This window comes from Myotis davidii, unplaced genomic scaffold (assembly GCF_000327345.1).
Source record: "Myotis davidii unplaced genomic scaffold, ASM32734v1 scaffold104, whole genome shotgun sequence".
Classification (NCBI taxonomy): Eukaryota; Metazoa; Chordata; class Mammalia; order Chiroptera; family Vespertilionidae; genus Myotis; species Myotis davidii.
The window spans coordinates 2,979,178-3,003,310 of NW_006296625.1; the positions used below are offsets into that span (position 1 = coordinate 2,979,178).

General features: G+C 39.2%; 1 protein-coding gene across 3 annotated transcripts in view; it reads right to left on the reverse strand.

Moving 5' to 3' along the window:
- The window catches only part of FILIP1 (filamin A interacting protein 1), a 173,926-nt gene that overhangs the window by 56,130 nt on the left and 93,663 nt on the right, over positions 1–24,133 (reverse strand). For 2 of the 3 annotated variants that reach the window (XM_006772168.2, XM_006772167.1), the window contains exon 3: positions 4,140–4,313. In XM_006772168.2, coding sequence (XP_006772231.1) covers positions 4,140–4,313 — 174 coding nt within the window. Of the gene's footprint in view, positions 1–4,139; positions 4,314–4,409; positions 4,506–24,133 lie in introns of those variants that run through there. The other variant, XM_006772169.2, reaches the window with a different exon arrangement.

The following is a 24,133-nucleotide window of genomic DNA, read 5'->3' on the forward strand; positions in this document are numbered from 1 at the left end:
CCAGAAAGAAAGAGGATAATATCCCTCCTGATCTCAGCAAAAATAAGAGCTCAGCATGTACATGTACCGAACTTCTCCCCTGAAAGGTGATTATCAGCATCTCCATCTCTTTTTAAGGTTTGCAGTTAAATGCATTTCTAGGAAAAATATAAAAAGACCTACAATATAAAAAGTCCTTTTCAAGAGATGATAAATACAGGGAGGCTTTCAGAACCTGTAGGGCACACGTATCTCAGACTAAAAGAGGTCTTATCAAATATTATTACAGGGCTTTGTGCCTATTTCTCTGGCCAGGCTACATGATCTTAAGGGATCACCCCTTAACCATCTTTTTAATTCCTAGCTCCCAGCACAGTGCCTAGAACATTGATGGCGAAACTTTTGAGCTCGGTGTGTCAGAATTTTGAAAAACCCTAACTTAACTCTGGTGCCGTGTCACATATAGAAATTTTTTTATATTTGCAGCCATAGTAAAACAAAGATGTATATTTTTGATATTTATTTTATATATTTAAATGCCATTTAACAAAGAAAAGTCAACCAAAAAAATGAGTTCGCGTGTCACCTCTGACACGCGTGTCATAGGTTCGCCATCCCTGGCCTAGAACAAAGTAAGGTTTCGGTAAATGTTTGCTAAATTGGATCGAATCTTATAATATTGATAGTTCCCAATCCTGCTCTCTTCAAATTCTAGTCCAGGGTTTCCCAACCTCAGGACTACTGACATTTTAGGCTACATATTTACTTATTTGGGGGGGTTGTGCTGTGCATTGGAGGATGATTAGCAGCATGCCTGGCCTCTGCCCCCAACATGTCAGTAGTATCACCACGAGTTGTGACATAACTATTCCCAGACATTGCCAAATATACTCCAGTGGGGAAAATTGCTAAGCCTCCTCCAGTGGAGAGCCACAGCTCTATATGTTGAAGCTGACATATTGAAAATGCACTCTCAATCTCACAACCAACTCCCTAAAACCCAAGAGGGTAGCTCCACAGGGCAACAGCATCAGAGCTCTCCTGCTGGGCTCTCCATGTTTGCCTTTCATCATAAGAAGGATCCAAAGCTCCCTCTATAGTTGCATATTTTTACAGTGAATGGATCATTTCTGGGGCCCAAAATAAAGGAGATACTGCCCCCATAATACTCAGTGCCTTCTGCCTTGATCTCCTAAAAGCAAGTGGCCAGACAGACTGGTGAAGAAGCCCAGGTTAACTGGAGGCTGCTAATATCTGCGATCATCAGATTGGCAAATTGTACCTTTATGGGTTCCGGTAAATGTCTGCCATCTTAACGGGACAGTCTATAGAAGAGATTTTCTCATAGCTTCATATTACAACACATTCTCCCCAAGGACTCTCCCTTTCTTTTACAAACGTGATTTTCGCCATGTTTTCTAGAATTTGTCAAGCATTGCTGAAACCTCCTCCTCATCCTCAGAAATGTAGAAGGAGCGGCTCCTTCCCCTTTCCTTTGTGATGGAGCAGGCCTCTCCATGTTTTTGAAAATATTGGAAAGAGCAGCCTCTGCCCACTTCTTCATACCCTCCGCCACTCCTCACTAAGGAAGGAGGGGTGACTCATTTGAAGGTTGTATTTGGGATAAGGAACTGGAAACGAGCAGCTCAACCTTCTCTTTTCTTATTCTTTACTCTGCCTGCCACAAGATGATATACGTGTTCTGTAGGCTCAACTCTCTCTCAAGAGCTTTCTCCAAAGTCTAGGAGGGAAAGCATAGAAAGCCTGCTGAGGTCATTTATTTATTTATGCCAATAATAAAGCTAAATATTTGAAGTCATCTATCAGACTATTGTAGTTATTCCTCAATCCATTCAAGGAACTTTGGAGGGGCAGATGGGAGCTTTATTAATTTGATAGTTGAACGAGATACCCAGATAGACATTTTAAGGTCATCTAGAGAAAAAAAAACAGCACATACTGATAGTGTTCTGGGGCAGCCTGGACAGGAGGTGGGCCTTAGCCTTAATGTGTTCTATCCATGTGGGTTTTGGGAGCAGCTACAGTCCTGGGGTGAGGCCACTGGAGTTGTTCAGCTTGTCCCCCAGCACTGATTACATAATCAGCGAGTGCGATTGAGTAACCCAGCTGTGCCTAATTTGGTATGGATATTTGAGTGAGCAGCAACTTTTTGGCTTGAGGTGTATAGCATGGCTTCTAGGAACTCTTAAGAGCTCATGGTCCCAGGAGGTTAATGGAACAGTGATGTATTGGGATTTTTGCCTCATGAAGTTGGAAGCAGGACTCCTGCCCCTGGATAATATGAACTTGATTGTTAAGCCTGAAGTCCTCAGAGACCAAATATCTGTAGATAGTGGAAGATAAATCTTTCCCCCTTTTAGCATTCTATTTCTCTCACAAAGCAGGACCTCACCATTTTGGCAGTATTGGGAAAAGTAGCTTCTGTCCTTTTCTCTACCTCCTCACTCACTCCTCCCCAAGGAAGAATAACTCTTTAGTGTGTTGAGTTGAGGAGAGAAAGGAACCAAGATTCATGCCCAGCTTAGCCAATTCCAAAAGGACAACCCAAAGGTTGGGTGGTTTTCTATTCTGCTCTTCTGTCCACGAGGTAGGAGCATTTGGGTTAGGTCTACTTTCTGAAGGTGGGTCAGAAACTCCTTGCTCTGCGTACTGTCCATAAAACTCGGTGCACTGGAGGCAGTGGTTCTGGGTAAGTGCGTGTGCTCTACAGACCTACCTCTCCTTTGAGGGGTCATTCCAAGCTGTAACTTGGGAGAAAAGAATTAGGAAGCTCAAATGATACCATTTATCCAAGCTGAGTTCTCCAATCCAGGCGATTACAATAATAACATAAAATTGATATTTTGACCTCTGTATGTCATTTACTCCTCAAATCCCTCCAAGTTTGGAACTAATTAAGTGTGTGAGCAATTATCACCCTCAGATCCAAGCAAATACCAACGGTTATATCTGTTGAGTACCTAGCATGTACCAGACATGCTGTTAAGAGCTTTACAGGTATTGCTTCATTTAATCCTCACAATTGTATTATATGTGCACTGTTGTTCCTCCCACCCGACAGAGCAGGAAATTGAGGCTTAAGGAGCTGAAGTGACAGGACCAAGGCCACAGGCAGCTAGTAACCATGGATCTCAAACAGTAAAGTGGAGCCAGCCTGTTGACTGCATACCTTCATCTTCTAGCATGTTAGGAAAAGATGAGAACAGAGTTTCAGTTTATCCTTGTTGCAGAAAATAGAAAATTTATAAGACCATCAATCTGTTGTGAATACTGTCTTAAAGCAGATCTTGTCTGAGAACTGTCAAACTGAGCTGTGCAAAGACTAGACTAAGTTAAAAGCTAAATTATAATAAATTGCTTCAGAATTTAAATTTCTGTGTTCTTTTTCATTTATGATACTTATTTCACCTATATGAATTTTTTTACATGAATTCTGAAGAGTTAATATGGCTAGATCCATCAACTGATTCCCTAATTCAGCATCAGACTTCTACTACAATGTGACAGTATTTTGAACATGTAGCATCATGGGTAATTAATAACAATGGCAATAGTTCCCAATAAAATCTCATATATAATTATTAACTACAGCCCTAATAGATTTCATTTCATCTTAAAGAATTGCCTTAAGCACTTCATTGGGATTTTGCCTTCACCGTTGTATTTAAGTTACTCATATAAGATCATTTTAATTATCACAGAGTTGAACAGATATAAGATACCAAAGCACAGTGGCTTTAAAACCATAAATATCAATAATAAGGTCCATTTAATTTTACATTATCAATTTGATAATAATCTTGACAACCCAATGCTAAAGCCAATAAGCACTTCACATTTTGCACACATAATCTCTTAAAAAATGAAAGAATAACAGACTGTAAGAGCATGTAACTATCATAATCACATGAAAAATACATTTCAGGCTTTAAGTATATTCCAGGAAATGCTTCTAAAATTCTTATCATTGAAATGTACCTGCAATAATTCATGAGCTATTTAATTCAGCTTAATTCTACATTATTGTATCATAAAAACGTTGCCTTCGAAAGAAAATGTGACAGCATGTAAAATGCAAAGATGTTAAGCTATCACGCCGAGGCTCCCTTCGGAGGGGATTGCTGGTGTCATATTTTTACCTCTGAAATTGGTTTCTCATAGACATCTTCTCCTATGGATTTCTCCTGGGCGAGGATGGCGTCTCGGTGCAGGACCCGCAGCACTTTCTCTGGCTCCGCAGACCCGTAATGAGCCTCCAGAACCTCAGGCTTGGTTTTCTCCGTCTTCAGCATGTGGATCACATCTTCCCTGGCCTGTGGTAGAAGTGCAGCAGGGTCAGACGGTTGGCAACATAAATCACAGGCCGGGCTCACAAAATCAGCACGGAGCTTACTGAATACATCCCCCACCTCTCCAGGGCGATTGGCAAAACCACTGGGTCTTCTGTTCTTAATTTCTACCGAAAGCAGATTGGCAAGCACATACTCTGCTTCAGGTTGCTAGGAAGCAGGAAGGCAGCAAAGGATTTGTGCTAATATTAACTACATAAAAATTGCTTTTTCTAAATAACAATGATTCGAAGAGGGGATAGGACTGATCCTGGGATACTTACCCCCTTTCAGTGCGGAGAAGATCAATGACAATGGAAAGTTCTCTATTTATGCTCAGTGTAGTATTCAAATCTGATTTAAAATAAAAACCTGCTCTTCCCATTCTAGTTATAACTCCATGTGTAATTAACAAAAACAGCCTGTACTAGTGATTCCCTGTTTCCCATCAAGTGATTTCTTTTGCACAGAAGCACATGGTTGAGAATTCACATGTTGCTGGACTGGGCTTTTCAGACTAATGTGTTCACACTGAAGGTGAAATTTAACTCCTTTAACATACAGATCGAAAATCAGATAAGTTAGATTGGTATGGTCAGAGTTGTTTTGTTTTTGTTTTTTAGCAAAACGTTAGCATCATGTTGAAACTCTTGAGAAAATCACATAATTATAGGTTTTAAATCATATTGACTATGGTCCCCATCACATAATGCAAATACATCTGGAGGTACTTTCTACTGGTTAGTAGTGATTATCCCTCTAGTTATAATGAAGCTGACACTTGCTAAAGGTACTCCCATCTAGTCATAGACTTGCTTTTCCAGTAATGGTGATGGGTCTGAAGTATCCTGACTACATTTTAACTTATACTAAAGAATAAACTGGTTGGCAACAGAGTTCAGTCTGTGAATAGAATAGAGTTTCTCCCTGTGTAATGCTAACTATGGCTATGAAGTTACAAACCTCATGGTACTTTAGACATGGGGGTGCTGACTAGTTAGCCCTGACATAGCACCATTATACAGCTGGTCATTCTTGAGGTTCCTCACTTTTATTGTTAATTCATCGTCTCCAAAAAAATCTAATTCCAGATGGTTAAAGGCTAATTTATTACAGAAACGTCAGTGGACTGGAATTTGCAGATTTTCCCATGTTGTTTCTGCCACATATAATGTGCTCATTTCAAGACAAAAATGGAAAATGTTCATTTTGAAGAACCTAGTGGTTTGGGATTAGTGAGAAAGTTAAAGTCACAAATAGTCCAATGGAAAGGCCATGTGTCTCCGTGTAGGGTGAAAGGACATAAACGCAGATGCGGTGTCAGACGAGGCTGTACAGTGTCTTCGTGCAAGTTAGAGAAGGTGCCAGGAGATACAGCCCAGGGTCAGAGTGCGGCTTGCCTCGTGAGCAAAGAGTGGGCTGTGTTTCAGCCCCTATTTATTCCCTCTGCCAGGCACCTGTGTGCAAGGCATAACTCCATATCGATACATGGTGGCCCTGTGGAGAGGAGCCCGAGGTATGTTGATTGTTATTGGTCTTCAGGCAGGAAGCACTCACACAGGTGAATATTGATAGCATCTTCTAAAATAATGATTCTCAAACCTGACTATATTTGAATCACTAGGGAACTTTAAAAAATTCCAATGCCCAGGCCATCCCAGACCAATCACATTCAAGTCTTTAGAAAAAGAAATTAAGCCAGTGATGGCGAACCTGTGACACGTGTGTCAGAGGTGACACGCAAACTCATTTTTTTGGTTGATTTTTCTCTGTTAAATGGCATTTAAGTATATAAAATAAATATCAAAAATATAAATCTTTGTTTTACTATGGTTGCAAATACCAAAAAATTTCTATATGTGACACAGCACCAGAGTTAAGTTAGAGTTTTTCAAAATGCTGACATGCCGAGCTCAAAAGGCTCGCCATCACTGAACTAGGCATTAGTACTTTTTAAAGCTCTTCAGGTGATTCTGGAGTTGAGAGTACTGTTCCACACTAATCAGTTAAGAGGCTTGGCAACCATACTGAATACCAATCCTTGATATTATCTAATCAAACTCCCCCATTCCCGGGCATTTCCCATCTTCCAGTGCATTTCCTTTTCTTGATCGTAGAAAGGTGTCATCACCTTACTCCATACTCCTGAGGTTAACCTTTTGCTTTGGTCAAAGCTGAAGGAAAAGGAGTTGTCTTAAGAGAGGAAAAAAAGAAAGAAACATTGGCCTGTGAATTTATGGAATGACAGGAAGGAAAATTTGGAATTACATTTGGAAGTGAAAAAGAAATGGTGACAATGGAACACTGGTGACCTAGAAGTCTCAAAAGCAAACAACTGTCTCTTTTCCATATTTAAATCAGATGAACTAGGTTGCGGGATTGAATGAAAAAGGTAAAGGGATTAAGAAGTACAAATTGACAGTTACAAAACAGTGATAGGGATGTAAAGTACAGCATAGAAAATATAGTCAATAATATTGTAATAACTATGTATAGCGTCAGATGAGTACTAGACCTATAGAGGGGATCACTTTGTAAGTTACATAAATATCTAACCAGCATGCTGTACTGCAACTAATATAAGACTGAATGTCAACTGTAATTTAAATTCTTTTTTAATTCTTAAATCAGATAAAGTAAAGGCTCACATTTTAATATGTGAAATATAAAGACTTCTAGAGCAGACATAGAATGTACTGTCTTTTGCATAATAAATTGAGATGCTGACTCATAAAATGTAAATATTTCAAGCCATCAGCTCCTCTGCTCTCTGAAACAGATTATAGTAGACTAGAATCCTGGTGCATGGATTCGTGCACCATAATGGTCCCTCGGCCTGGCCTGTGGGGATAGGGCCAAAACTGGCTCTCTGACATCCCCTGAGGAGTCCTGGATTGCAAGAGGGCAGTTCTCGGGTGACACACTCCAGAATCGGGCTCCCTCCTCTCTGGTTCCCGGTGTGTCACCCAAGAACTGCAGCTGCCACATCACTGCAGCGTGGTATCTCCTGTGTTGAGTGTCTGCCCCCTGGTGGTCAGTGCACATCATAGCTACTGGTCGGACAGTCGAATGGTCAGATGGTCGCTTAGGCTTTTATATATATAGACTAGAGGCCTGGTGTATGAAATTCATGCACAGGTAGGGTCCCTAGGCCTGGCTGGTGATTGAAACACAAGTATCTGGCATGGAAGGGCAGGTCCCAGCTGACCTCTGGGCCCTGGGCAGCACCTGGGTTCCTGGGCCTCCACATAACCCCCTCTGGCTGAGTCACAGCATCCAAGTCCCCACACAGAGATATGGTGAGCACAGCTGGATGCCATGGGCCAGGGCACAACGTGGGCCTCTGGGCTGCCCAGCGGTACCGTCCAGAAACTGGGCAGGCAATATGCTCTCTCCTGGCTGGCCTCGCACACCGGCTCCTGTGCAAACCCATGGGGAGCCCGACCGGCCCCTGCAGCAATGGCCTGGCTCATCTGGAAGAGGCCACACAGGTAGGGGGTGGGCTCCCCACAGGTACCTGGCACCTGAGCACAGGGGCTTCCCCAGCATGCAAGCCCTGGGATCCCAGTGGAGGGTAGCAGGGGGAGTGAGAGCAAGCTTGGTGGACACCCTGCATTCTCACCACACCTCCGTCCCTGTCACCCCTGCCCCCAGGTAGCTGGCAAGAAGTCATAGTGCATCACCAATGCCTGCCATGTTCCGTGCCGCCCCCTGGTGGTCAGTGCACGTCATAGCGAGTGGTCAAACTCCCTGTCTCCCTGTCAAATGACAGGGAGACAATGTGCATATTGTCCAAGGGGACAATGTGCATATTAGGCTTTTATTATATATAGATAGATGATTAGTAAAGGAAAGAATAAACACAAACTCAAAATATTCAGGAGAAATATTTTACTGAAGCTTAGAAAATAGATTTGATCATATTCTCGAGTAATTTAGAAAAAAAATTAAAACACCAGAAGTGGCTTAGAAAATAGGCACTAAAATATTGTATTGAGACTAGAGCTGCTTTTATTCGTTCATTCTCTATCTTCCTTGCTTATATGTATTGCCTAAATTTTCTACAGTGAACATTATTAATTTTATAAAGAGAAACAAAGTTATACTTTATGAAGAAAGGAGAAAAACTTCATCATTCCTATTTCATATAAATGAAGCCAAGGCAAATAATGAAATATAAATGCTCTTTTTTTGTCATACCAAATGCTGAGAAAGCTGCCTTCATTCTGTGTATAGACAAGCCTGTAATAGTGCCTCTGGGCTTTAGCACAAAGAAGGACATAACACCAAAATGGCCCAAATGATTATTCTATACTCTGTTTCTGACATTGTCTTGATTCCTTTTATCACTATTTCAAACATAGCAGTGAAGCCACAGATACAACAGTCACTAGATAAGTGGTACTAGAAACAGAACGGTATACAGATCATAGGTTTTCCCACCTAATATTTATCCTGATTAGTTACATTCTGACTAGATAGCTAAAGAAATCACAGCAGGACTATTCCCATATGGCATTTCCACAAATGAAATCTCTGAAAAAATGTTTATCTCTAATTGTGGGTTGAGGTAATCAGAGAATGACTCTCAAACGTAAATCAAATAATCTTGAGTGTATAAATAGTCCTGCTAGTTAGCATAAACTTACATGATCTGAGCATAGAGGAAATTAAATAAAGCTATCAGGCAAATAAAAATTTGAATTAACATGAAAATAATATTTATAGCATGGAATGATAGAGTGAGCCCAGCTTTGCAAAAACTCAGAATTTGTTTCCAGACCCAGCTGTGCTATGTGATTTGTACAAGTTGCTAACATTACCTTGACCTAATTTTATTGTCTGTGAAATAGGATTATAACAACTTTCTAAAACAATTGTTCTTAGGATGAAATAAGATATCAGTATATAAAATACCTAGTATAGAACTTGGCACACAGTAGCTGCCAAGTCAATAATAACAATTTAATTTCTATTAGGTCCCCATCATTAGATGCCTGTTTGCTGCAAAAAAGAAAAGAAATTTTATATGATATATTTTTCCCTAACAAAATATAACATTTAAGATTGATATAGTTTAACAGTGTAGACATTTCACAATTTGCCATTAACATTTTTTCAAAAAGGAATTTTTTAATCAGAACACCCTCTTTCCAAAAGTTACTTAGTCTCCCTGACTCAATTTCCTTGTCCATAATGTAGAGATGCCAACCTCTCTACGTCACAGGGAAATGCAAGGCCCTAACAAGATAATGTAAATAATGAGCTTTTAAAACTGAAAATAGGTAGCTATTTCAGTTTAAAAGTTTAAGCTATTACAACTAAGCTACAGAACAACCATTATTCAGTTTACAAACATGTAAATATTGTTGGTATTTATCTTCTTGACCAAATCTTCCTATTCTATTTGAAGAAAATAGCTTCTTTCTTTTCAATTGATGTGAGACACCTATTTCTTCTCTCCCTAAAAAAATGTGCTTATGCTTGAACTTATTGTAATATGCTATTGCTACATACACTTCACATTTCATTCTTAGTTTAACAACCATAGACTAATTACCAAAGAAAAAGGTGCTGTGGTGATGTAACACTGTGCATTATATATTTAGGACCACACTGTTCATCATGAACTTACTAAAAGCTTTTTAATTGCTATAATAATTATCACAATGAATGAAAACAAGTATTGCTATAAATTGCTGTTACGTAAAGTGGTTTAATATACTAAACCAATCATTAATATTGTGGTACCTATTTAGTCAATGGGTTAAGATGGTGGCATCGGTAAACACAGTACTCCAATCCTCCCACAACCACATCAAAATTACAACTGAACTAAGCACAACCACTATTCCAAAGCACCTGAAATCTGGCTGAATGGAAGTCCTACAATTAGAGAATTAAAGAAGAAGCCACATCAAGACTGGTAGGAGGGGCAGAGACATGATATGGGTTGGTCCTATACCCACATACAGCAGATAAAAATCAGGGGGGATATCTTAGCTGTGGAGGTACCCCCTAAAGAGTAAGGGGTCCCAACCTCCCCTCCCCCCACCAGGCCTCCCAGCCCAGAATTCCAGTGCCAGGAGGAGAAGTCCCCTAGCTTCTGGCTGTAAAAACAAATGGATAGTCCTGTCCGTGCAGCTCGGTTAGTTAGAGCATCACCCCAATATGCAAAGGTTGTGTGTTCAATCCCTGGTCAGGGCACATACAAGAATCAACCAATGAATGCAACAGTAAAGTGGAACAACAAGTTAATGTTCCTCTCCCTTTTCTCTCTTTCAAAAATCAGCAAATTACATTAAAAAAACAAACAAACAAAAAACAGCAGGATTGTGGCTCAGTGAGATGGAGAGCTGCTGAAGTCCCAGGCAGTTCCTCGTGAAGGGCCTGCACATGGACTTACTGGAACTCACTCCCCCTGAGCTCTAGGTTAGGGCAGCAGCTTGAAAGGAACCGGGGACATACAGGGAGGAACTGAATTGTCTGCCATCAGGGCAAGAGCTGCTGGTGGTGATGGCGGGGTGAGGGTGGGGGGGCAGGGGAGCGGGGAGTGATCTATGTGTCTCTCACATCGATGTTTCTCTCCTCCTCTCTCCCCTCCCTATTCTCTTCCACTCTCTCTAAAAGAAATCAATGGAAAACATATCTTTGGGTGAGGATTAACAACAATAAGAAAAATGATAACTATGGATCACAGCAAATTTTTACAATACTTTAAACATATGATTCAATCTATGTAAATAAGATCCTACATTTTGGGGACAAAACCACTTTACAACTCTATTTTTGAAAACCTTGTTATTTTTGTATAAAAAGAATTAAAAATGTAAGGAAGTCTCTGTCCTCAAACATTACTATTTTTCACACAGAAGCTTTATCAGAAGCAAATGGTTAAAGTTTGGGGATTCTGGGAGCTGCTTAGTAGCTGCAAAGGGAAGAATGCATTAAGAGGACTCAAGAAAAAGGAGAGAAGGCGGGGGGCGGTCGAAGGAGAAGAGTCTTAATAAAAACCTTTATTTAATCTTGATGGAGGAGAATAAATATGAGATAAGGGTAAGGGTATAGACACAGACAGAGGCATCGCACCCTTCTCTTCTTTTCTACATGGTTCCTCTATGTGTCCCTGCAGAACTGAAAGTGGACCAGGTGGAGCAAGGGGCTGTCTCAAATGGCTGCATGAGGAGCTGATTCAAAACATGTGGGGGCAGCAAAGAGCTACTCTGCAGAGCCCAGGGCCCGCAGGTGAGTATGCTTCATCTTACAAAGTCAGGGAAGGTATCTGGGAGTTAGGGATGAGGGACAGGACAAGACACAGGTGGAGGCCGCACAGAGGCATAGTTCAAAAGATGGCTAAACCCAATCTTGCACTGTATTTAGTATTGGAGATATAATTTCATCCTAAGGGATTGAAGTCTACAGGCACATCGACAAACAATTGAAAAGGCATTTACAATATGACATGATGAGTCTTAGGACGGAGGAATTACAGGGACCTGAACTGAACTAGCAAAGGAGGTTTCCTGGGGGAAGTGACCCAAAATTTCACAAGTACTTGAGCCAGAGAAATGGACAAGTCGTTAGGGCGAGAGCGTTCTTGTCCAAGAGAAGACTAGGCAAAGGCCAAACAGGGCTGGGGCAACATGAGGCTAGAGTGACAACCATGAAAAGCCATGTGAACCAGGCAGTGAGTTTGCATTTTATCCTGGAACAGCAAGAAGCCTTAGCATTTTTAAACAGTAGGACAGTGACATAGTCAGATTTGTGTGGTAGATCATTCACCCACTGTGATAAAAAGGTAGACATTCTGAATCGGTTGGTGCAGCCCAGAAATTGAGATTTAAAATATCTAAAGCACAGTCACCCTTAGAAACCACTGCTTTAAGACAGATAAACCAATTCACCACCGTAAGCGCTTAAAACATTTGCTATGTTGGCTCAAGGTTCCCAGCAGGGTTGTGTGATTCCCAGAGACTTCCTTGCCCCAGAGGCTTCTTCTGTTCTCACCGTTTTATCAGTTCCACTGATCCTTCTCCACGAGGAATCACAGCCGCTTCAGACCAGTACCCTAAACCAGAGGGTTCTGGGAAACTGTTGGAAGTGTTTGCAGCTCTGGGTAAATAAGAGTGACCAACTGTCCCAGTTTGCCCGGGACTAAGAAGAGTGGGATCCCTTAAGGTGGGGCTTTTGAAAATCAGAACAGTCCCAGGCAAAGTGGAATGAACTGGTCATCCAAGGGCAAACACCAAGTGGACAGCAGACTAGATATTCCAAAATGCCCCTGCATCTAGCAGGGCAGCCATAGTGGATTTAGTGTTCTCAGGAACCGAGTTTCACCGGCATGTTTCCAAAACTTAGCTTTCTTTCAAGGCAAATGCCATTCATCATGATTATGTCAGGTGACAATTTAAACTGTTTTCTAAACTTGTGGGGTTTTTTAAATTGGCGGGGAACCCAAAATGAGTAGGAGAGACTGCTTAGTTCTTTTTCTAAAAATATATTTTTAAATTGATTTCAGAGAGTAAGGGAGAGGGATAGAGAGAGAGCAACATCAATGAAGAGAAAGAATCATTGATCAGCTGCCTCCTGCATACCCCCTACTGGGAATGGAGCCCGCAACCTGGGCATATGCCCTTGACTGGAATCGAACCCGGGACCCTTCAGTACACAGGCTGATGCACTATCCACTGAGTCAAATTGGCTAGGGCTAGAATGCTTAGTTTTTATACCCATGTGTCATAGCTAAACAGGGTGCATCCTCCTGAAGCATTCAGATTACTTAAAGACTTGGGGTGGTTGGTAGTTTAAAAACTCTTTCAAAACATGAATGCAATTTTAATATTCACTTGAATGTTTAGGGGGGAAAACACAAGATTTAAAAACCATTTGGTTGGGACAGATTCTTCGATGATGCCACCACGACCCCCCCGCCCCCTCCCCGCAGTATGATGGTCCACTCGCCTAGGTTTGGAGGGAGCACATTCAGTTGGGAAGTTTGAGGAGCCTGCCCCTACCATCTGACACTGCGCACCTTGAACAAGGCAATTCTCTGTCAATAGCTGCTGACCTTAAATGGTGGAAGCATTTGGAGGAAAGAATAAGTCTATTTCTATGCTTACGGAAGAACCAGAATGTCACAGTTCCTAAACACGATCACTCCTTTGTATTATTTAGTTAACTCCCTCAATGTGGTCTTATTGCTGCAGTGAGCCAAGGAACCCTAGAAAAGATAACCCGGGAAGACCAAGGCATGCCCATCTGTGAATGCTTTCCCATTCTGGAAACTCAGCTCAATGTTCCGGATCTATTTAGATAAAGAGATTTATTAGTTTACTTGTCTGTTTCTTTATTAGGCTGTGAACTGCTTTGAGGAAGGGGAGACTGTGTCTACACTGTCTACTAAAAGAGTGTCTGCCCACATGATAGGCACTCAGTAAATATTTGTGGAAATAAAGAGAAGTGAGATAAGTGATGTGAAGTCAGAGAGGCATAAACCAGCTCTGAAATTCTCAGGACAATCTTAACTGTTTAGCTTTGTTTAAAAGATCTAAACAATTACATTTTGTTAACTTCCATTCTTTCATCTGACATTCTTGTCTACAATTTAGGAGTCACTTTGTTCTTCTTAAGTTTATTCCAAAAGAAAATATGTAAACTGAGTAAGAAAAAAATAGTACATTCCAGAATGCTGTAATAGGAAATAAACTATCTTTAAATCTCAGACAAATGGAATTATCCTATTTACCCAGGTTCAGTAAATATGAAATTATAAATATACTGCATGAAAAACCAGCTATGTAATTATGATGGTATTAGCTATTACTGTAGAAATAAAACCAATATTTTCTCCTGAATTTGAGAATGCAAAGTTAACATGACTAGTAATACAACATACAAGGAGATGATGTAGGCATGGTTAGTTTAAAGCAGTGATGGTGAACCTTTTGAGCTCGGCGTGTCAGCATTTTGAAAAACCCTAACTTAAGTCTGGTGCCATGTCATATATAGAAATTTTTTTATATTTGCAACCATAATAAAACAAAGATGTATATTTTTTATATTTATTTTATATATTTAAATGCCATTTAACAAAGAAAAATCAACCCAAAAAATGAGTTTGCGTGTCACCTCTGACACGTGTGTCATAGGTTCGCCATCACTGATTTAAAGGGTCATTGAAGCTAAAAATGTGTCTTTGGGTTTCTCTGGAGAAATTTCTTTCCACAAGTATATGGTCAATAGTAGCCTAATAGTCTTTATACAACTTGTTCATTAAAGATCACTCTTTTCTAGCATTTCAGATTGAAAATCATCCAAAAGAAATCTTTTATTAAAATATCACAGATGGATGCTATTTTTCATGTTAAAACTTGCTTTTATTATCACTATGATCCTTGAATTTTTAAAAGTAAAATTCCTCAAAATCCAACTGGTGTTTTTTTTACAGAAATAGAAAAATCCATCCTAAAATGCATATGGGAATTTCAAGAGACCTTAAAGAGCCAAAACTATCTTGCAAAAGAATAAAGTTTGAGGCCTCACATTTTGATTTCAAAACTTACTGCCAAGCTACAATAATTAAAACAGTGTGGTACTGCCATATGTACAAACATACAGACCAGTGGAATAGATTATTAAGCCCACAAATAAACTCTAGAATATATGATCAAATGATTTTCAATAAGCATGCCAAGACTATTCAATGGAGAAAGGACAATCTTTTCAGCAAATGATACTGGGGAAACTGGATAGCCACATGCAAAAGAATGAAAGGTAGGAACCTGATACCATATAAAAAAAATTAACTCAAAATGAATCAAAGACCTAAATGTAAGAGCTAAAATGCTTAGAAGAAAACGTAGCAGGGGAAATTTCATGACACTGAATTTGGCAATGATTACTTGGATATGACATCAAAAGCACAGACAACTAAAGAAAAAATAGATAAACTGAACTATACCCAAATTTAAAACTTCTGTGTATCAAAGAACACAATCAACAGAGTGAAAAGCAAACCACAGAATGGGAGAAAATATTTGCAAATCATATATATCCAGGCTATATAAAGAATGCCTACCACTCAGCAACAAAAAAAACCCAACCTAGTTAAAAAGTGGGCAAAGGACTTAAATAGACATTTCTTCTAAGAAGATGTACAAATGGCCAACAAGCACATGAAAATATACGCAACATCACTAATCATTAGGGAAATGCAAATCTAAAGCACAGTAAGATGCCACTTCTTCCTCATTAGGATGGTTATCATCCAAATAACAGAAAATAACTATTGGCAAGGTTGTGGAGACATTGAAATGCTTGTGCCCTGCTGATGAAAATGTAAAATAGGTTAGCCATAATGGAAGTCAGTGTGGTGATTCCTCAAAGAGTTAAGAAGAGATTACCATATGACTGAACCATTCCACTTCTAGTTACAGACCCAAAAGAATTGAAAGCAGGCACTCATGTTCATATCAACATTCTTCACAGTAGCCAAAAGGTGGAAACAACTCAAGTATCCATTGACAGATGAATGGATAAACAAAATGTGGTATATACTAGTACACACAATGCAATGTTATTTAGCCTTAAAAAAGGAAGAGAATTCTGACATGCTGCAAGGGGATGAACCTGGAAGGTAACTATGCTGAGGGAAATGAGCTAGTCACAAAAGGACAACTGCTATATGATTCTACTTACATTTCATATAAGTACTTACAATAGTTAAATTCATAGACATAGAAGGTAGAATGGTGGTTTCAAGGGTAAAATTATCTCTAATCCTTTGCCTAGAGATTGCCACTTTACAAAAAAAAGATTCCATGTAATAAATCATAAAAGTGTAATCATATTTTTTCTAGCGGTTAGCTGAAAGTCACAGTCATCGATGGATTTGAACACATTTTCATTACTTATGTGGTTTTCTTCGTTTTTCTTTTTTACACACATTGGGATATTAATAGTACAACAGCTGCTGTGTCCTGGATTTGAAATTAGATACGGTCACAGGGTCCCCCCTGCAATGCTGTGATTTTACAATGTGTAATTTCTCAAATTCCAAAAGACGACAACCTTTTTGCTCTGTGCTGATAAAGACCTTGGGCAGAGCCCTTAAACTGCCCACCCCTATCAGTAATCAGGTCCGGCCAGTCACATCCAGTTTTCTGTGCATCGGTTGAGAAGCAGAATCCCTTAAAACATGAGAGCAGCCATTGCTAAGGCACAAAAGGTGATTATTTTCTCACTGGGGTTTATCCAGGTCCGTAAATTTAATCCCATCAACATAAACCAGCTAGATCCTGGACAGATAAAACATCTGTACCAGATCTGGTGCCAGACATGTCTCTCTGTACAGACGTCTCTGGTATATACAACTCTGCTTATTCGGTTAAATTTTCTTCACATCCTTACTTTTCCCCATGATTGTCTCCTTTTCAGATGGTCTCTAAAAGCTATTTTTCAAGCATAAATGAAATCCTCCGATGTAATCCTGTCTGGAGGATTGACTGGCAGGTTGACCCTGCCACAGGCGATTTGCATGAGGAATCAAGGTTCTTCCTGAGAAAGAACCCATCCCAAGGGAGGAAGGGCACCATTATGGCTGAAGGACAATGGAGCAGGGTCAGAGGGGAAGGGTGAGCCTGAGGGCAGCGCAGTTTCTGTCACTCAGACTCCCCTCCAGCCCATCCCAGGAACCCATGCCTGAGTCCCAGTATGACGGACTGCCATCAAAGACTCAAATAATAACTAGGGAACTGGTAAATTAGAATTCAAGACTTGGAGCCTCAGTAGAAGGGGGAGGGCAGGAAGGGGCAGTCCTCTCCATATCTTGCATCACGCTCAGTGCAGACACGAGCCCGAGCTGCCCTCCAGTACACATCCACTGGCACACACAGGAGAGAGAGCAGTGCTGGCTGTGCTTCCAGCAGGCACTTGCAGGGGCAGCCGTCATTACCAGCGTGGGTTGCAGTAGGAAAAATGGCAAAATGCCAAATGCCAAATGGTAGCCTAGTGAACAAATGTGGGTCATCCTCTGAGGGCTTCTAGCCTTTTGCCACAGAACAGGTGGGAGCAGAGGCAGGAGAGGAGAAAGACAACTTCGTTTCTTTTTATTTCAATTTTTACCTGACTGGTGAGGGCTGAGAAATATGAGTAACACTCTTCCAAAAGAGAAAATATTTCAATCAGAGAAGGTAAGAATACATCATCCAGATAGAATTATAATTGAGGTTTATTTGACTCACATAACATTGAGTTCCTTTATTTGACTCACATAACATTGAGTTCCTTTGGGATTTGTTGTGTGTATTCACATCAGCCCCTGACCGAAGTGAATTCTATATTTATAACATACATTTGGCCAACTTAAAACAAGTAGAGTTTAATTATTTTTAACAAGAACACAAGAAAATCTCAGCCATTGTGAACCCACAGAGAATGTGATACTGTATATTTACTTTTATAAGTAATCAAGGGCTAGTACTTTAAACACTAAAGCTTTTTAATTTTAAGGATTTGGGAATAAGAACATCCTGAAGTGACTTATAAAGTCCCTCCCCTCTTAAAAAATATAATGTACATAAGTTAATGCTTTGAGAACTCCTGGTGGTCATCTAAGTATCAATTTTTCTGGTGTACTCAGGATGTATATTGTTTTGTGGTCCCTTAACCTACTTGCTTTCTATCTTCCTCTTTAAACAAGTTTCTGATGTATACTTAGAGCCAGTTCTTTGCTTATTTTTACTCCTACTCAAGGGAAGCAATGTGGTAGAAAGAGCATGTGCTTAGGATACTTGAGTTAGAAACATGCATCAGCGCTACCACTAGTGTGACCTTGAATGAGTGAGGTAGCTTCTCTGACCTCAGTTTCTTCATCTGTAAAATGGGCATAGCAGTAGCTACCTTATAGGTTTTACATGGGCTAATGTATAAAGGTACTTGGCAAATGTTATTTACTCTGTGCTTTGAGAGTCAAATAGATAAATTATGGCTCTGCCATTTACTATAGCTCTGTGACCTGGGCTGGTTAGCTCTGAACTTCTGTTTCCCCACCTGCAGAAGAATGAAATATATGTGAAGTGACTAATATGATGCCCAGAATACTGTATATGGCCAATCAAAGTCCATTTCCTCTTTTCTCATAAGAGTGAATTGGCTGATGTGGAATTGCTGGACCTACTGGGTACCCTAATCAAAAGGCTTTCCACAACCTGATTCAGTCAGTCAAAGGCTAAGGTTTTCCTCATCCCCGTTGCCCTCAGTATCCTGCGACTGCCCAAACCAAATCTGAGACTCCTATGCCACAAACCTAAAAGGCCCCTGGCAACACGCGTTGGCTTGCTCGGTGCTTCTGAGCCTCCTGCACTCTTTATTGATGTGATTTGAAGGAGCAGCTCCCTCTCTAATTCAAGAATGTGGACCGCACTGTTTACTCTAGAATCTGTAGTTTTCATCGCCACTGTCAAAAGATTACATCGCAACAGAAATGACTTCCCATTTTTTTCTAAACTTTTCTGAGTATCTATTTAAAACCTGGCCTCAGTAAGAAACAATGTTAGAGAGCACATCTTGTGCTGGCACACGTGCTGAAAGCAGGCATTGTCTATAAGTGAAGGTGCAACTGAAGTCAAGCCCTTCGATATAGGAAAATAAAATAAAAATAAGCTCAAAAGAGATTTGTTAATTTTTTAAATTGCATCTTTGATGTTTAATAAAATTTCTATTAGTGCTTCCCCTTGAAATGTCCTTTTTTAAAGAAATGAGATCCCTGAAAAGCCATGAAACTTCTATACTATTTGTTGTTTGCCAACTGCTTTTTAGGAGCAATATATGGCCTTCTGGTGCCATGTCACAATTTGAAATGCCTAATCTACCCTTTCAAAGAGAACATGTGGTTGATTATATCCACGCCTACAGTTATTTTTCTTTTTTACTATATTGTACCAGAGATGGGGCACATTCAAACATTTTTTCAACAAGTAAATCTCATGTGTACTAGTATTGTTACCTACATGCCAGTGTTAAGGAGCTGTGTGGTGCTCTGTGATTTGAGAATGGGCGTGAAGTGTGTACAACTGCCATTTCTGATGCCTGCTTCGTCCCTAATTGCTGTGCTCAGCACTTTGTGATTACAATTGGCCTTTTCCTCCCTGAGAGCTCAGTGAGGGCAGAAGCCTCTTGCTCTCATTTGTGTCCCTAAACCCTAATACAGTGACCGACACAGTAGGTGCTCAATTAACATTTGTTACATGTATGAATAAAGTGTGTCTGTGTTGTGTGTATGTATTCTACTTATCTAATGACAATTTCCTGTGTTTTCCTTTTCTAAGCATGTACATTTTGTCCTTTGAGGAGAATAGCTTTTTAAAAATCTACCTTCTACCTTTCACTAGAGAAAACTTAGATTCCAAAAGATATTGGCTTATTACTTTCATCAATGTTCATGAAATTCCTGTCAAATTTCCCCATGACTTCAGGTTCCTTATTGTATATGAGGAAAAAATAGAAATGTCATGCAGTTAATTCCCATTACCTGCAATAGTTATTTTCTGTAAAGTTACCAAAAACACTGAATTTGAGAATACCGAATCATTGCTCCTGGGAGAAATAAAGTTCCCACAAGCCTCTCATCATGACATTTTCATCAACTAATCAATACATAACCTTAATTTATGTGTTTTTCTGTTTAAAGACAAGTGAATGAATGAATGAATGAATATACATGGGTGGTTATCTGACTTCTGGATGAGGGAAACATTTTCCTTGAAATGACAAAAAAGATTAGACCTTCTACAGGAAAATAAATCATAGCTCATTAAATGACAAAATAGAGAGAGGTAAATATTTGTAACAATTATAACAGATATAGAGTAACTATCCTTGGTTATAAGGAATTTATGTATATCAGTAAGAAAAACCCTAAGGTTCAATAGAAAAAATGTACAAAAGGTATAAATAGACAATTCACTGATATATAAGATGTTCATTAGGAAATAGCTCAATTTAACTAACAACCAAAGAAATGTAAATAAAAGCAATAATGAGGTACAATTGCTCACCCCTAAAACAGGACAGAATTTAGAACTATAAGAGTTTGACTAATGGGAATTCTCATAATTTTGTTGGGAAGTCATATGAATTCTGGAAAACAATTTGGCAACAGATGTACATAAGAGACCTTTAAAATATTCATACCTTTTAATTGAGAAGTTTAACAGTAAGGACAAAGATTAGTACCAAATAGGTTCATTGCAATGTTGTTCATAACAGCAAAAAATTAGAAACAACCTAAATATTCAGTAACAAGGATATATCTGAGTAAAATATAATATTTCCATAGGTAGAATATTTTACAGACTTTAAAAATTATATTTCAAGGATGTTAAATGATGTGGAAAATGCTTATAAACAAATACATATTCAAATTGGTATGTACACTGTACTTATACTTATGTTTCTTAAAGTTTTTCAGTTTTATTTTCCTAAGGAGATTTTTTAGATATGTTTTTCATAGTGGCCCTTCTTATGCAATTTTAATACCTCAGATATACTGTATATCTGTTTACTTACTGTGATCTTTTTGAGGGTCACAAGCCATTGTAACATCTAAAATTTCTTTAACCTCATCTAAGAACCAGTTTTTACACAGGTGGGAACAAAGCACTCTCATTGAGAATGCATGGCATAAATAACCTATATTGAATTGGTTTTGCTTTGAAAAATCAGATAAGATATTTTTTAAAAGAGAGTCCTGGAATGGGTAATTTCAACTTAGAAGACTACATCTCTAATGGCAGGATTTCTGGTCCTCTGATACCTGAAATGCTGAAACACTGATCTTTCTATCATGCCTAAAATTGCGTGTGTAGGTAAACATCTAATCCAACTAATATGCCTGGTTTTCTACATGTGATATATAAAACAAACCTATTTTGCAGGGAGGACAGAGCTGAATTTATTAACAACCACTACTTACACTGCACCCTGTGTGAACAAAATTCTTTTCAGGGGTATTATTTAGTTGATTTCTCAATTCCATTTTAGAGATTTTAAAAAAGACTCAAGGAAATTCAATAGCTTGTCTAAGGTCACATGATTCATAGCAAACAGTTATTTGACTTCAAACTATTTCCATTAGCAATTGCTGTGGGGGTCAGTAACGGTTTTCTGTGAAAATATGATATAAGCACAAAGCAAAAGAAGCAATGAAATTTGCTGGGTAATGTTTCCTGTACTAACATTCAACCACAAATGGCACTGCCACCAACTGGCCCAGTTTCCCCCTACAGCATGACTTGACTGGCTTGCCATGATCTTGCCAACATTTCTTAGCACTGTCATCTCATTAGTAACTCCCCTAAAAATGCTGCGCTTCTATCTTCAGGCCAGAGCATGTGAGGCGGCGAACCCACTCCTGCAAACTCACTTCTCTGACTCTCCGAGACCCCTTGCCAAGCCACTGCTGCTGGAAGGCATCCCTAGAGCATGACTTCTGCAATGCACTTTGAAGTAGATAAAATATGCACTCATGGACATCTGTCTGTTATTTCCTGCACTCACAGCTTTGTTCTTCTTTATTGCCAGAGAATTCTATGGATGATGTCACTTTTCTCTGAAGAGAACAGGCCATCAGAGCTTTTCACTGACATAATTAATTATCTGTAGCTTGATTTTGAGCCAGAAAATTCTCAAGGCACGGCCCCCAAAAGAATTAACTCTACTGTGCTTGCTATTCTTAAACTTTTAAAGAGACAGGGTACTATATCTCTTTTTCCTCAGACACTGATAATGGTAGTTTTGTTCAGTGATATCAAGTAACAGAAAGTGAACTGGGGCACGATTCTATGATTTCACAAGGAAGACCTTCGCTTCAATGGGCAGCAAGCTCTAAAGGTCGCTGCAGATCAAGTAGACAAAGCCAGGCTTTTAGGGCCTAGTCTTAAATGCTACAGGAATGCATCACAACTACTGAATGGGCTCTTTGGGGGCTCTTGTGAATCTGCAGCCAGAAAAATGAGATCTCAACCAACGCTAACCATGTTAAATTATCTACAAGGCGAAAAGCTTTAGTCTACCAGCAACAAAAGTCAAAACATGAATATATTTAAATTTTATAAGCTATAAGAAATTGCCAGAATGTTGATACATTTTGAGAGTTTTCACCTATGTCTTTATACAGGTCTAAAGCAAATTAGCCAGTTCATCAGAAAATGTCACCTTCCACTCTGCTGGGTCTCAAGGTTTTGTTAATGAGTTATTATTTCCCTCTTTACAACTGGGGCTCCATGGGAAATGATCGACACTGTGGATGTCTTGAAGCAGAGGAGGGGCTCTGATGGAATCAGGGCACCTGAGCTCCAGTCCTGCTCTTCACTAGGTGAGTGGTAAGCATGATCCAGGAAATCCCTCAGCTTTTTTAAGTCTGGTGGAAACTGCAATACCCTATCTAACATAAAGGATTAACTAAGACTCTAGATTTGAATGTGCACAGAAATATTGTCCACCTCCCCCAAAAGGAATTGCTATTTATGGCTTCTTCTGCTGCTTTGATTCTGACTAAATTTGTTTAAATTGCACTCTCTTTGGATTAGTTTTGTTGGATAAATTCTCTCTTTAGATCTACTCTGGATATTTTTAAAGGTTTAAAATTATAATGTAATAAATATTGATTATAAAAAAATCAACATAATAGAATCAACATTTTAAAAAGGTGAGAATATATGCCACATCCTCTCCAAATTCCACTCCCCAGGGCTAATTCTATTAAAAACTTAAGAGTGAAAATTTTTCATAAATTTTAATGAACACACACACATGCGCGCTCTCCCTCTCTCTTGCTCTCTCTGTCTCTCTCTCTCTTTCTCTCCTCAATATTATTGATAGTAACTGGAAATGTGCAAAGTGCTTTGCAAACATTATCAGATTTAAACCTCATAATAACCTTATCAGATAGGAACTATTATTATTATTACCATTTTGTAGATGAGGGATCTGAAGCAGGCACAAAGAAATTCAGTGATTTTCCCAAAGTAACACAACTAATAAGTGGTGGTGTCAGGATGCAAATCTAGGCAACCAAACCCCAGAACTGGGGTTATACTATGTAAAGTCTCCATATATATGTATCAATATAGAACATCTCAAATACGTACCACTTTATTTTTTATTCAAATGTAATGTCAAGCTCAAGAAGAATGAAATACGTTTGAGCTAATGCTAATTTCTCCAGCTCTAAGGATTATGATTTACTTATTTGTTTTTCAATAAATTGATTGGGTTGCTTCTATTTTTACATGTCTATCTCTCAATTTAGTCTTTTTCTGTTTTCCCATTCTTCTTACTTGAATCTTTAGTCCAAATTTTGATAAAAATCTAATACTAAAACAATTTATTTAATTCCAAGGGAAAAATCAAATAATTCTGTGAACTAGAATTTTACAATGTTGAATTTGTTTGAAATAAGGACCTCTACTGTGATTTTCCCTGTAGTGATTAAATAAAACCTTTGATTTGTCCTGTTCCCTTCTTTAGATGAAAGTTGAAGGGCATAGCTACTGCTTCTCTTTTCACTGGTACCAGCATATACATACATGGAGCAGTAGTTATCTCCTTCCTTGTTCCTTCCTTCATTTAGCTGCTGTATGTGAAATTGCTATTCTGCTTGTTTTTTTTTTCTTCTTTTTTTTATTTATTTAAATCTTTATTGTTCAGATTATTACATTTGTTCCTCTTTTTTCCCCCCATAACTCCCCTCCTCCCAGTTCCCGCCCCACCCCCGCCCTCACTCCCCACCCACTGTCCCACCACCT